The 13,467-nt window shown below is 42.3% G+C and overlaps 1 protein-coding gene across 1 annotated transcript in view; it reads right to left on the minus strand.

Annotated features, from left to right (window-relative positions):
* Window positions 1–555: 555 nt before the first annotated feature.
* DIP2A (disco interacting protein 2 homolog A) overlaps window positions 556–13,467 on the minus strand; it is a 63,297-nt gene continuing 50,385 nt past the window's right edge. Inside the window, exons 27-39 of the mRNA XM_029959586.1 lie at window positions 13,200–13,321; window positions 12,775–12,886; window positions 12,443–12,552; window positions 12,202–12,332; window positions 10,493–10,661; window positions 9,124–9,294; window positions 7,033–7,062; window positions 6,551–6,612; window positions 5,827–5,884; window positions 5,040–5,114; window positions 4,238–4,412; window positions 2,778–2,901; window positions 556–2,566 (exon numbers count right to left, since the gene is read on the minus strand). Of these exons, the coding sequence (XP_029815446.1) occupies window positions 2,314–2,566; window positions 2,778–2,901; window positions 4,238–4,412; window positions 5,040–5,114; window positions 5,827–5,884; window positions 6,551–6,612; window positions 7,033–7,062; window positions 9,124–9,294; window positions 10,493–10,661; window positions 12,202–12,332; window positions 12,443–12,552; window positions 12,775–12,886; window positions 13,200–13,321 (1,592 nt within the window). The 3' untranslated portion in view covers window positions 556–2,313. The remainder of the gene's footprint in view (window positions 2,567–2,777; window positions 2,902–4,237; window positions 4,413–5,039; window positions 5,115–5,826; window positions 5,885–6,550; window positions 6,613–7,032; window positions 7,063–9,123; window positions 9,295–10,492; window positions 10,662–12,201; window positions 12,333–12,442; window positions 12,553–12,774; window positions 12,887–13,199; window positions 13,322–13,467) is intronic.

Here is a 13,467-nt window from a genome sequence, read left to right on the forward strand (position 1 = left end):
CCCCGTGGCAGTGACATTGCACAGGCCTGGCCCCGCCAGCACCATGGCAACGGTGTCATATTGGCCTGGCACCACCCTTACCGTGGTGGTGATGTCATACAGGCCCAGCCCAACTGGCAGCACCACGGCAGTGACGTCACAGAAGCCCAGCCCCACCCTCACCATGGTGGTGATGCCATACACGCCCAGCCCTGCTGGCCTCATGGTGGGGACAGCATACAGGCCTGGCCCCATGGCAGTGACATCATACAAGCTGAGCCCTGCTGGCCCCATGGTAGTGACGCCATACAGGCCTGGCCCAGCCAGCACCGTGGTGGTGATGTCATACAGGCCTGGCCCAGTCAGCACCATGGTGGTGACATCATACACAGCTGGCCCCATGACAGTGATGTCATACAGGCCCAGCCCAGGCTCGCTGCCCCCGCCCTGAAGTTTCACAGAAAAAGCTCTTTAAGGCACTAGACTGCCCGAAACACAGGTGCAAACTGTGCTAAGCCAAGGTTTTGATCTAACAGGCCCAAGTTTCAACATCCATCAAGTCAGATCGTCACAAGCTGTTTTGAAATGTTTAATGAGCTTTTTTTGTTTTAAGATTTAACTTTACAAGGCAACTTGTCTCACTGTCATCAGTATCTCTCAATACAAAAGTCTTACAATGCTTTATTTGCTAAAAAACTACAACGTGGAGATGAGGGTTAGGGAGTTCTCTCCTTTTGCCAGCTCTTTTGTTAGGAGGGGTGTCCCACAGCCCGCTGCTGGAGGCTGCTGTACTCAGAGAATAAGTTACACAGGTTCTGTACATAATTACAGTCAGGAGTATGCAGCTGTATAATACACCACAGGTAAACACCATCAGGGCAGATAACTACTATATAGGAAAGCTTTTTCTTGCAGATTTCAGAGTTTATTTAATCATAAGTAAATCTGATATATCAGGGGACTGACATCTATCTTTCTTAGGCACTGATCCAGGCAGAATCGCCTTGCAGAAAAAGCTGGCCCTTTTGCCACACTTGTGCATTACTAAAAAAATTGTATGTAGCTCTCAAAGTCTTTAACAAATCTATAAAAATAATTATTTGCTAGTCTCGTGCTTACCTTCAAACACAGTAAGTATTTGAATAACTTCCTATTCTCTTTCTGCATCAGGTTCACTGCAGTATTAGATCAGGCAGAAACTTCAAAACCTTAATTAGTCAACTGTGACTCAACCAACTGGGTATTTTAGCCGGAACAAAAGAGTCTAAATACAACTCCAAAGAAAATAAAGACAGTTTGTACCACAGCAGCTCAAGCTAACTAACACTGAATAGCTTTTCCATGGTGGGGAAAAAAAAAGTCGCTATTGTAAGTTTTAGCACAGGATATTCAGGGAAAACATATTGTAAGCCCATGCTTTGTAAACGTCTGTACAAATCATTCAGAGACTAGTGGCTTTGGAATGAATTTTCAAATCCTTGGCGTTATGCAGGGCAGGAATTAACAGCTGACACTATGAAAACAGGTGACTTGGACGTGGAGTTAGGAGAGCAAGAACACTGAAGGCTCCTGCATCGAGTACTTAAAACTAGATATTACTTTGTATTTTATTATAAAGTTTGTAGCATTACAGAGTCCAGCATGGCACCGTAAGTAACACTGTTACAGTTGCAGTATTTGTTTTTGCTTGGTACAAAAAAGCTGAACAGCAGCATTACCTGTTACACTGAATCCGGGATTGGAATGGATTGGTTTCTTCTGAACAGGGATGAGTCAGTGACTTAAAATAAAAAGGCTGCATTATTAAATCTCCAAATATGTGCAAAATTCCTTTCAGTAGAGAATGTGGTAGAGGTGTGTGCAATCTTGAAGGTTAAGTCCCAACCTCGAAACTGCCGATATATTGCAAACAGTCACACGGAGGTGAACTCTGGATGGCTACTCACGACTTTAGGTGTTACTTCTAGGAGTCCTCCTCACAGCTGGTGTTCTCTCCCCACCCCGCTTTATGTCCTTTTATGCAGTGCATCAAGTACTGACATTCATAATTATTCCCACCCCCCCAAAAAAAAAAAAAAAATTGGTCCATGATAGTTCTAATAAGCTTCCTTCAGGAATTCCAGTAAACTCTCCATCCGAAGACAGCTGTAACTGTTACAATGGACTTACGAAAGCAAATGCAGTCTTGGGAGATGAAGGTCTGTGAAGAGTAGTATCTCCATTTTTTCCTAAGGTCTTCAACAGCTTTTAAAAACACAGAACATGGATTCTGATGTTATTATGAGGAAAGTCCCTTGGATTTTGGTGCTTTAGCCTTGACGTGGTTTCCCGTTTTCACATGTTGTAGGCAACATAAATAGGATCCAACTGATCAGCTAAAAATCCATCTCTCAAGTGCATGCGTTGTTTCTCACCACGGGAATTGATGGGAATGACGCCTGGGTCCACAATGACCACAACACCCACTATGAGATAATGCTCCTCCAGAACCACGTTTGTCACCAGCGCCACCAGGTCCAGCGCTTCCTGTTCCGAGCCTTCCAGCTCCACAACCACCACCAGCAAGTTCGTCCATGTAAACACAGCACTGTTGGCATGATACAGGTATTAACAGGGGGGAAAAAAAAATACCTACTCAAAGGAAGCTAGTTATTAAAAGAGATTATTATAAGAAAGGCAAGACCTCTCAAAGCTTACAAGTAAACAATGTGTACATTCTGACACAGCCAGGGAAGTTACAAGTTCTTCTGCTTTAGAAGAAATAAAAGGATACAGAAAAGCAATGCTGAGGTTCTTACCATTCTGCAATGCTCTTATGTGCCCTTATTACGGAGGTTTCTATGTCAATGGGATGGTACCTCATTCCTCTGAGCTCCAGTGTTTCATCCAAAGAGCCCACCACATACAGGGCATCGTGTCTCTCTGCAATACAGCACACACATTTAAACACCATCACATCTACAGGACAGACATGGCCATATGTACGTGCTCATTCCTGACATTCTAAAATGTTCCCAGTGCTTCCTAGGGAAAGCAGTCTATAGCACATCAAGCATTTGGAGAGAATGAAGAGCTCAAGCAGCACGTCTGCCTGTAGACTCCAAGCAACTGAAACCAGACTGAAAAGAATTTCTGGGTCATCCAGTTCTGTCCCTTCTCTCCTGTAATGTCATCTCAGTTCATAAACCCAATCAAAATCCAAAAGTATCTTTTTGTCCTACTTACCAGAGAACTTTTCTCCTCTGATTGACAGGAACACTTTTTGAATTTCCCAATTTCACTTTTTGTTTTGTTTTGTTTTTAACACCAGCTTATACCCCACTTGACCTCATGCCAGCAAAATTCTGCTCAGCTTCTTGAGTTTCCACCGTTTATGCAGTGAGATCAACTCTGTTCTCTCCGCAGCCTCAGCTTTGCCAGGTTAAATAAGCAAAGCTCTCCTAGGCCCTTCTTGAAGGAGACACTCTCCATATTCATTCTGTAGCTCTGTTCAATTCAACTTTGCTTTTTTCTTTGTGAGCTATTTTATAATTCTGCTCAGTCATGCCACTGGAGATGAAAAGCATGCTGGGAAGCTGTATTTCATGCATATTGCTATGTTAATTCACTGTACACAGCCTCGCAAATGCTGACAAACTAAAGCACAACTGACACTGTTCCACGGTGACAAAAATCTCTAGGACATGTAATTTTTCAGAAAGCTACAAGGCACAAAAACTTGCTGTTATAATCCAGTGGCAGCAGTTGGGACACTGACACTATCCATGTAGACACCATCATTCGTTTCACTCCAATCACAGAAAATTAGCAATATACATTTGCTAATAAGTTAGAAGCATTCAAACTGCCATCCTTAGGATGTTCAGAGATTTATTTTTTTTAATATATTATAATCAAGAGTTGTACCTGCTTTGTATTCTGCTTTAGCAGAAAATGTAAGCAGATTGAAGACAAACTGCCCTATTTCCCAAATTTAGACATCTCGGCTTAGATTTGAAAAAAAACCCCCAAGATTAACAATTTATTTTCTATACTGGAAAAATTATGGAGAAGTTTCTCCTCTAGACCTTTAAATTCTGAAAGGCTGTGAAATCACTGCTATCTGTCCGTGTCCCGAACCTGCTGAATGACAGAACAATTCCTGCTCAATTCAGCACTCTCCTGTGATAACAGGAGGAACTTGAAGGAAAGGTTACTCTTTGCCAGCTCAGCTACCCCAAGGAGTTTCAGGCTGTAGGTAGAAGGTGTTTCCTCTCACCTCCGCTGGCGTCAGTGAGCTCTGTCCTGCGCAGGAAGCCCAGGTACCCGGTCCGAGCCCACACGGTCTGAGTGTCCCCAAAGCTCAGGCGAGCAGTGAAGTGGTCAGCGTGCAGTGCTTCCTCTCCATACACCGTGTAGTAACCAGTGGCATTGTGTGGACTGCTCACCCATATCTAGGGGATAAAACAAACCCCAAATGGAATTGTTACCTTGTAAGCACGGGCTGTTTTGCCGGAGCCAGGCAGCGCCGTTTATTGATTTAAAAGATCTGTTTCACTGACAGTTCTGACCACTCCGAAATGCTGGTTTTATTAAAATTGTTAACCTCTGCCTCACAGAAAATGACCAGGGAAAAGGAGTAAAAAGGAGTTTTATATACATGTAGTTGGGGGCTGGTAAAGAGGAAAAATGAGCCATGCATTTGGCTTAGAGGTCAGGAGCACCTGTTCAACCCATTAGCTGGGCATCTTATCGCACAACAATCCAGATGTATATAAAACAAAGGTTAAAGCGAGCAGCAAATTACCTTCTTGCTGCTGCCCACTGATGGGAGTGCATCAGTACCTGTTCCAGTTGCCAGGCAGACACAGACTAGTCCCCTGGTCTGGCAGAGGAGGGGGGAGCTATGCAGCTACACAGTACAGGTATGTAAACAGTGCCAGCTCTCTGTGGGGTTCATTCACATGGCACAGCAAAGCCATCATGGCCGTCCCACCCAGGGGCAGGCACTTCTCCAACAGGAGGTATTGATTTATCACATCACTGCTGACAGAGGCAGCACAACAGCATGAAAGCTTTACCTCTCCTAAGTGCGAGTCTCCCAGCGGTCCCTTGGTTTCTGTGTGTGCTATGATGACCTTTACTCCCGGAAGAATCTTGAATGAGAAGCATGCAGAAAAAAACTTGAATTCATCACAAGTTAATAATGCAGAGCCACAGAAGTCAACAGTCTGTGCTTCCCTTGCTACTCCTCTCTGCACCACGCGTATCAACCACCTCGTCCTACCAAGTTGTTTAACTTGTTTAATCGTTTTAACCCTGAGCAGCTGTTTTGCAGCTTCAGAGTTGGTTTCACACCTAGAAAATGCCTTCCACGTGAAGGCCTCTGATTTTTTCGGTGGTAGCAATGTGTCCTATTGCTTCATGTCATGCACCAGGCCTCCCTTTAACTACTTGATCACACCATGCTCCCTCTAGTGCCTCTCCTGGATACACTGTGATTAGCAAAGCTCATCACATGTATTCTGTACTGGGATCCAGGTGGAGCAGCTCACAGCCCAGGTTAAGGGCCATGAGGACACAATGAGGGTCATAATGAATTTAAACTGAAAGAGTCGGTTTGATTAGATGTTAGGAAGAACTTCTTCCATGTGAGGGTGGTGTGGCCCTGGCACAGAGATGCCCCATCCCTGGAAGTGTTCAAGGCCAGGCTGGATGGTGCTTGGAGCAATTTGGTCTAGGGGAAGATGACCCTGCCCATGGCAGGGGGGGATTTGGAATGAGATGATCTTTAAAGTCTCTTCCAACCCAAACCTCTCTAGGATTCTGTGATTCTACAAGGAGGAGGGATCAGTGTCAGTCTCTCACCTTCCCAGACTCCATAAGGGGCAGACTGTGTGGAGAGCCTCTCTCTACCAAACGCACCCTGAGAAAATAAGAGGATACATTTGTACAAGGCTTTAAGAATTTAAATAGAAGTCAATAGGTATGTTCTACTATACCCACGGTTACCCTCTCCTTAGCTGCACTGACCAAGCTGTAATGAATCAATCAATTATGCTCAGTTATTCACAACACAGTAAGACAGTTATGAGTTTTCAGCTGTCTTGAAGACTTCCCTATTAGCACAGAGCACATTTCTTTTAAGAACCTGTAACTCTGCTCTCTGGAGAGACAAGTGACTTTTTCCAACAGAGCCCTATGGCTGCAGTTCCACCAGCATTTTAAATTCACCTTCTAAAAAAGATTCTCCTGGACCTCTACTTGTCACACTGAATGGTGGCAGAGCATTGGTAGGAATCACAGAAAGTAAAGAGTGAGCAGCCCAACTGGAATTAAGTGACACAATGCAGCCCAGGGAACGTACTTGGTTTGGTTTGAAGGAAAAACCAAAAAGACTAAGGGAGACTCTAACTGTACTTTTTCCACTACCTGAAGGATACTTAGAGAGCCATGCAGGAGAAGAGGCCACAGATATAATATAGCAGGGAGTCAGCTGGCTGCTGCCAAGGATATTTCAACAAAGCAATGCAATGAGTCTGAGGTTTCTCCTCTACAGCCATTAAAGAGCTAATGCTTTAACAGTCTGTACCTGTCGTGTCGAAGTGCTCTCATATCCACATAGACTGTTGTTGGATCTGGTCCTGCTGTTCCCTAAGAATAAGGAGAAAGAAATAAATTCAACAGAAGCCACAAGATCCTGCTTTCATTCTCACAGCCACATAAATTCACAAATTTCTCTCCCTTTTTTACTGACACTTATATAACACTTCCCTAATCTACAAGAAATATAGTAAAATAGCCCCCCTTTCTACAGTGACTGCTCTAAAGCAGTCTTCTTATGGAATTACTCAATGAATGCACAAGTGAAGTATGTAGTACAGGTTAAGTCTAAGATTTTAAAATTTTTAAATTTAAAATTAAGTTTTAAAGATTCTGTTAGGGCAAGCACCTGCTCTAAAACCCACACAGCAAGTGCAAAGGATGTAAGTATAAACCAGTGTGGGCCTAATCCCTAACACTGCAGAACCAGATGGACTTCAGGACATGACAAGCACACATGCAGCACTATACCTGTTCAGCCAGCTTGCCCAGCCTGTTTGGCTGACAGCAGGACCACAAACAGAAGTAACAGAGGCCATCAAAGTGTGTGAAACAGAGAGAAAGGGGAAAAAAAAGAAAATACAAACAAAGAGGCACTGGAAACACAAGATACACACAGTAAGACAGAAAATAAAACTCATACTGTTCTAGAGTGAAAAGGAAATTTCCATTTCAGATTATTTAAAGGCTTGACACTCTTAGGTGGTTCCTTGGGAAACATGCAGGTTCCAGTTAAGGAACAAGAAGAGGGCTAAGGCAGCTCATACATTGTTCTATCACAAATCCCTCCTCCCTTTATGAGGCTGCTTGCAGCTTCAGAAATACCTCCTCAGTCCAGCAGGGCTGGAAGGCATTCTGTATTTATCTACATGCTAATTTGTACCAGAAGTTTGGCCATTCATCTACATCCATTTAAATTCAATGAATTTTAAAACATCTAATACAAGTATCACTCTGGAAGAATGCAGGAGAGGGGTTAGAAAACCCCCTGCACTGAAAAAGGGCTCAAGAATGGAAAACAGAGATGAAAAAGGCAGAATATGAAGGGGAAGCTCAACTGCCCAGCAGTCCTACACAGCTCACAGGGGGTTTTTTTGAGTACTTTTCATGTTGCCATTCAACACTGCAGAAAAACTGTTTTCCCCTCCCTCATCCCAAACTGGCTTTTAAAATTCTTATTTACACAGGCAACTTGGAAAGCTGATCTTTCACACTGGGCAGCTGACATGTTTTATTCGATGTGTTTAAAATCTTAATTTATAGTCGTCTTGATTTCATGTGTATCCTTCCTATTTTTCTCATAAAATCACTCTGGCCATATTTCTTTGTAACCATTTAGCTAGGGCTTGTTAAAAAACCTTTCCTCCTTTAATTGTGAAAGAAACTATAGAAACTAAAGAAACAATTGTAAATGGTAACATATTTAAGAAACTCGTGTCCCAAAACGTCTCTCCTGTAGGAAAACCAGAACATTATAATATATCCTGAGAGGATAAAAGGGATTTTTCTTGATCTAATGAGCACCAGGAACCAAAAAAATAAAAAGGAAAAATTAAGTTTTGCAGAAGTACAGTAGCAATCTTCATAGCCTCCTATGTTATTATGTGCAATTCATATCAATAAAATTGGAAATTAAATTTACAATTACACATATTTAATGCATGTCTCACCTAAGACATACAAAGCTACATACTGCCTCATCTGAAAGCTGAGCACTATCAACTCAAAGACCATCCAAACTCCAGGGTGCTTTCCCATTTTCTAGTCCATACTTAGTATCTGAAGTTTCAGGTAAGTTTTGGAATATATTTTTTTTAAAATTTCCTGACTGCAAAAGCAGCATCTCAGTAAGAAAAGTCAGATTTAGTCTCATTAAATCACACATAAGAGATTATTATCAGCTGAATACCAAACTGTCAAAGGTGGTTCTGGCCCACAGCATGTCATTACCTCTAGTCTGTGAAGCAGGGCTGTGCACTTTATGGGCATACCCCCCCAAATCTTCCAACTTTATACCTTTAATTAAAAAAAAAGTCCAGCTCTCACATGAGGTGAGACAAACGTATTTGCATGTTGATAATACTCACTGGAGACCTTTAAAAGTCAAAAAACACCTGCCAACCTTGTCAGTTTTTCTGGGTCTTATTAGAGGAACTCTGTCTTCCATCTAATTCCACATTACACATACAACTATTTTTCAAACAGACAGGATCTGAATAACACAAAACCTGAAATAGCACTGCTTGTAACATTTAATATTTATGAAGAAGAAGCTGTTTATTTAATTTAATACTGCTCCTGCATAATAGGAAGGAAACAAGTTTCTTAATAGTGAACCTCTGGATTAGAAAAGCAAATCAACTGGTCAATTAGTACAGAGGAGTGAAATTATCATAATCCACATCTTATTAAACATCTTATTAAAAGGCTTATTTAACTTGGTGATGAAGCTAGGAAGCAGTGGAGCTCTAGTTCATTAGAAAAAGACATCCATGGGGCTGAACACGACTTCCTATGAAGTTCCCAGAGACTCTGTGAAAGGAATAAGCAGTTCACTCTCACCTGTAAGCAAATTGCTACGTTGACCCTGCACCCAAAGGTAGTGCTCACTGCACGAGCAGAGAGGCCCAGGTCTTTAAATAACTTGGAGAAGGACTGGGTTAGTGTGATCCTCGGTCTCTCCTCTGCAACCACCATGCAGGTACGGACACAGGACAGGTTAACTCCCTTCATCTGAGAGGTTGGGTGAAGAAAACAACATTTTAAGTTTGAAGGCAACAACTCTAGAAATAATTTAATTTAATTTGTGCAACAGAAGGACTTGAAAAGCGCTGGAATAGGACGTGAACTGGTTAAGCACTAAAGACACGGACATCGTGTCACTGCAGCACAGTCACTCAGAATTCTGAGCTGAAAACCCCCTAGAAAGTCATTGTGTCACAGGGCTGGCTCCCAGCACAGCACAGTTCAGGTGCAAGCAGTGTTCCAGACATCATTAGCTCCTGCCAGTGTGAATGTGAACCTAGAGCCATTGCCTGTGGGCCAGGATTCCCCTTGGTGAGGTCCAGGGGAATAGAGGAACAGGTTTTTTGTTTGTATTGAGAACAAGCACAATGCAGCCACTTTTTTGTGAATGAGCTGCCACACATTCCCAGTGGAAGTGCTGAGCAGCTGAGTTACTACAGCTGTGGGAATGCTCCTTCCTCTTCCAAGGTAATTAAGTCTGAGTTAAGAGACTTCCCTCAAAAATAAATGGATGTATCAGGGTGAAATTGCTGCTGTTGGGAAGTATATCATCATGTAATCATATAGAATGGTTTGGGTGGGAAGGAACCTTCAAGGTCATCTAGTTCCACCTCCCTGCCATGGGCAGGGACACCTTCCACTAGACCAGGTTGCTCCAAGCCCCATCCAACTGGGCCTGGAACACTTCCAGAGTTGTGGAAGATTATATCCATTTTAGAACTCTACATTTTTGGTATTAACTGATCTGAAAGCAAGTGAGACTTACTGGGGAGCTTCTTGTTGTTTAGGAGAGAGGTGTTTTTGTGTTTGGTGAGGTTTTGGGCTTTTTTTCTTCTGTTGGGGTGTGTTTTGTCTGTTTAAGGTTTTTTTTGTTTGGTGGTGTTTTTTTGTCTCAGACACAAACAAGCTGATAGGCTTGCTATGTATTTTTCCCAAAATCTCAGAAATACCCAGCAGCACAGACGTGGCACAAACAAGTAAAGCTGAAAACATAAGACTTCTTTTTTTTTTTTTCCTCCACCAGAAACACGAGAGCTGAATCTTCCAGCAATCTCAACATTCCCCAGAAATCAAGTAATAACGAAAGGGTCTCACAGAAATACGAACTCATCCTCTGCAAATGAAGCATTTTTAGAAAGATACATGTATGTCTCTGTCAGCATGTTGAAAAAAGGAGTCCACTCACCCGGAGAACATCGGTCTGTGTCCCCAGCCCTTTGGTGCACATCTCCATGACCGAGTATGAGCAGAAGGTGACACGCACTTTGTACTGACTGACAGCAGACAGCCACAGAGACACGTTGCTCTCCAGCTCCAGAGGAGGGACCAGGATGGACTGGTGACCTGAATATACACTGGGGAGAGGAAGCAGGAGAAACATGAAAACTTCGAGCCACCATAAAAAAAAAAAAAAAAAGCCAAAAGTTATGTGAAGTCAAAACGAAGGAAATACAGGAAAACTGAGACCTGAACTTCAGCTTCTCTTCTCCAAGAGAGCAAGAATCTCTTAGTCAGCTGGGAACTATGGGACTGAGTTAAGTCACAAACCTTAAGGTGAGTATATTTGTCCTGTTCAGTAAATTGTGCTGAGCTATAGGCTAACAGTCAGTGCCTTCAACAGACAGAACTGACACAAAAATGTTAATGTCTGAGGCATCACAGAAACACAGAGTGACCTGGGTTGGAAGGGACCTTAAAGCTCATCTCATTCCATGCCCCTGCCATGGGCAGAGACACCTTCCACTAGCCCAGGCTGCTCCAAGCCCCGTCCAACCTGGCCTTGGACACTTCCAGGGATGGGGCAGCCACAGCTTCTCTGGGCAACCTGTGCCAGGGCCTCACCACCCAATTCCAGCTCCTAACCACCATCATTCCAATTACAGCTGGATACTGAGCATATTTTTCTGAGTCATTAATGGGAAAATGCACCTTTTGCTTTGAGTGAAATGAGTGTTTAACACCTGTATTGCACCATTCAAGATTTAGTGCAGTTTTCTAGCCTTTGCCATGGCTGTCTCAGTTTTTAAACAGTGTTTATGTGAAATATTTAACCTGGATACCGGTTAACGTGAGTGGACAGAAAGTCAAATTTGTCATCAGAATCACACCACCTTTTAATTTTTTTTGGTTTCATCTTTCTTTAAGTTTATATTTTAATTCTTTCCTCACTGAGGTTTCTTCTCCCTCCATCCTGACTCGCTTTACTGATGATATAAATCCTCAGATGCTACCAAAGTTGCATTTTTGTTTTTCTTCAGTGAACTTCCTTTCCACTTGGGAAATTTAGAGAGAGAAGGGACAGGTGTAACTACAGTAAATTTACCTGTTTATAAAACAACTTTGTATTCAAAACCTTCAGTTTCTGCATTTTTTAAAAGAAACATCTAACATAACACTAAATCTTTGGATTAGTTAAAGCATATGGCATGTTTTAAAAGGAAAAAAAAAAAAGAGGAAGATTTTGCAGCTTTGTGAGATGTGCTGCATTAGAGTAGTTATCTGGCTGAATCAATTCAGGACTCATTCATTTTAAGAAACATTTAACTGCTTCCTTCAGCAGTATTTCTTAGTGCATACCCATCTTGCAGTGAACACCTTAAGGGTCTTGTCAAAACATATGGTTTAATCTCAAAAGGATTTATTTAATCAATGTGAGATAGACAGTGAAGTCCTTTTTTACCTTGAATTTGGTATCTAATTAATTCCACTTGCAAACCCAAAGTTACTCGAGTAACTAACTGACTGAAGTGGATCTTCTTACCACAGAAGGTGTTTTCTGAACTATTGATAAAAAGGTTCAATTGGGTTTCTTTGACTGTTCTATCCACAGCTGTTCCCTGGGATTGTGGAGAAGGCTGGGCACACGTGAGGAGGCCCATGGCTGCAGTGACATACCTGCACAAGCACCACAGAGCAAACCCCAGGCCACAGTAAGGGTCCAGGCAGATGGCAATCTGTCGGGATGGGTACAGCTCACACTGGAGCTTTATCGAGCGACATAAGGCACTTGTAGCTGCATGGGACATCTGCAAGAGGAAAACAGGAGCTCTCAGGGACCCTTTTTAGAAAAAGGGTATCACATATTCCTTCCTAAACATAAGGAAACAAAGCATAATTATCTCTCTTGTTACTCTACCTTAACTCCTGCTAATATACCAGTAGTAGACACACTGAAGTCCAAGTATGCCAACATATCTGGAGAAGTAGGTCTGAAAACACTAGCCAGCTTCTTTTTAGGCATATCATCTATTTAAAATAAATAAAAAGAGAAAATTACCATATTATTATTTTGAGAAACAAGCACAGGACAAAGAAATGTATATTTACAGCATTACCACCAGATACTTCCTATAGTTTCTTGGACAGCCATTTTAATGCAATGCAGAACACATCCACTCAATTCAGCAGTTAAGGTGTAACAAAATAAACACACCACTCTTAAAACTATTTCCATTTTGGCTAGTGTACCTGTATCCAAAATAGTGGGCCATGTTTTAATATCTACAGCTGCAGCAGCCTCCTTAGACTTGAGCAGTTTCATTATGGCTTGGGTGGTCAGTATACACGCAGACTTACTGACCTGCAAAAGGCACAGCATTAAAACCATTTATAAAACCAGGGAATGGATGCTCCAAGTGATATCATATCCACCCAGAGGAGATAACCAACAAGATGAACAGATGAAGAAAATCACTGGAAACAAAGCAAAATGAATCACAACAATAAAAGACCATTTCAAACGAGTTTCTGAAAAAAATGTCATCATTGACTCAGCAGACTGATTTTTTTTCCCCTAGCTTATTTTACACCAACCACGGCAAAGCAATTCATCAGGATGCATCAACCAATCCACACTCCCCAAAAGCATGAGGAGAGGAATGTCTCATACCTACCTCTACAATCATTTTGACAGTGGGCAGAGTGGTAGCAAGGTTCTGTGGATGAGGTGGGCGGACAGTGATGGGGACACAGCCAGCATATAAGCAACCATAGAAAGTTGCTATCAGGTCCACTCCTGTAAAAGATATTCGTGAAACTAAAGCCATTTTTATCAGGACAACAGGCTGAACTCTTTCACCAAAACCAAAACACACGGTGATTTATTTTATTGAGATGTAAGGATTTCTCACAAGGGTCTCTTCAAATCAACAGGCTGCTCTT

Source organism: Manacus vitellinus, unplaced genomic scaffold, assembly GCF_001715985.3.
Source record: "Manacus vitellinus isolate BGI_N305 unplaced genomic scaffold, ASM171598v3 scaffold_20_pilon, whole genome shotgun sequence".
Classification (NCBI taxonomy): domain Eukaryota; kingdom Metazoa; phylum Chordata; class Aves; order Passeriformes; family Pipridae; genus Manacus; species Manacus vitellinus.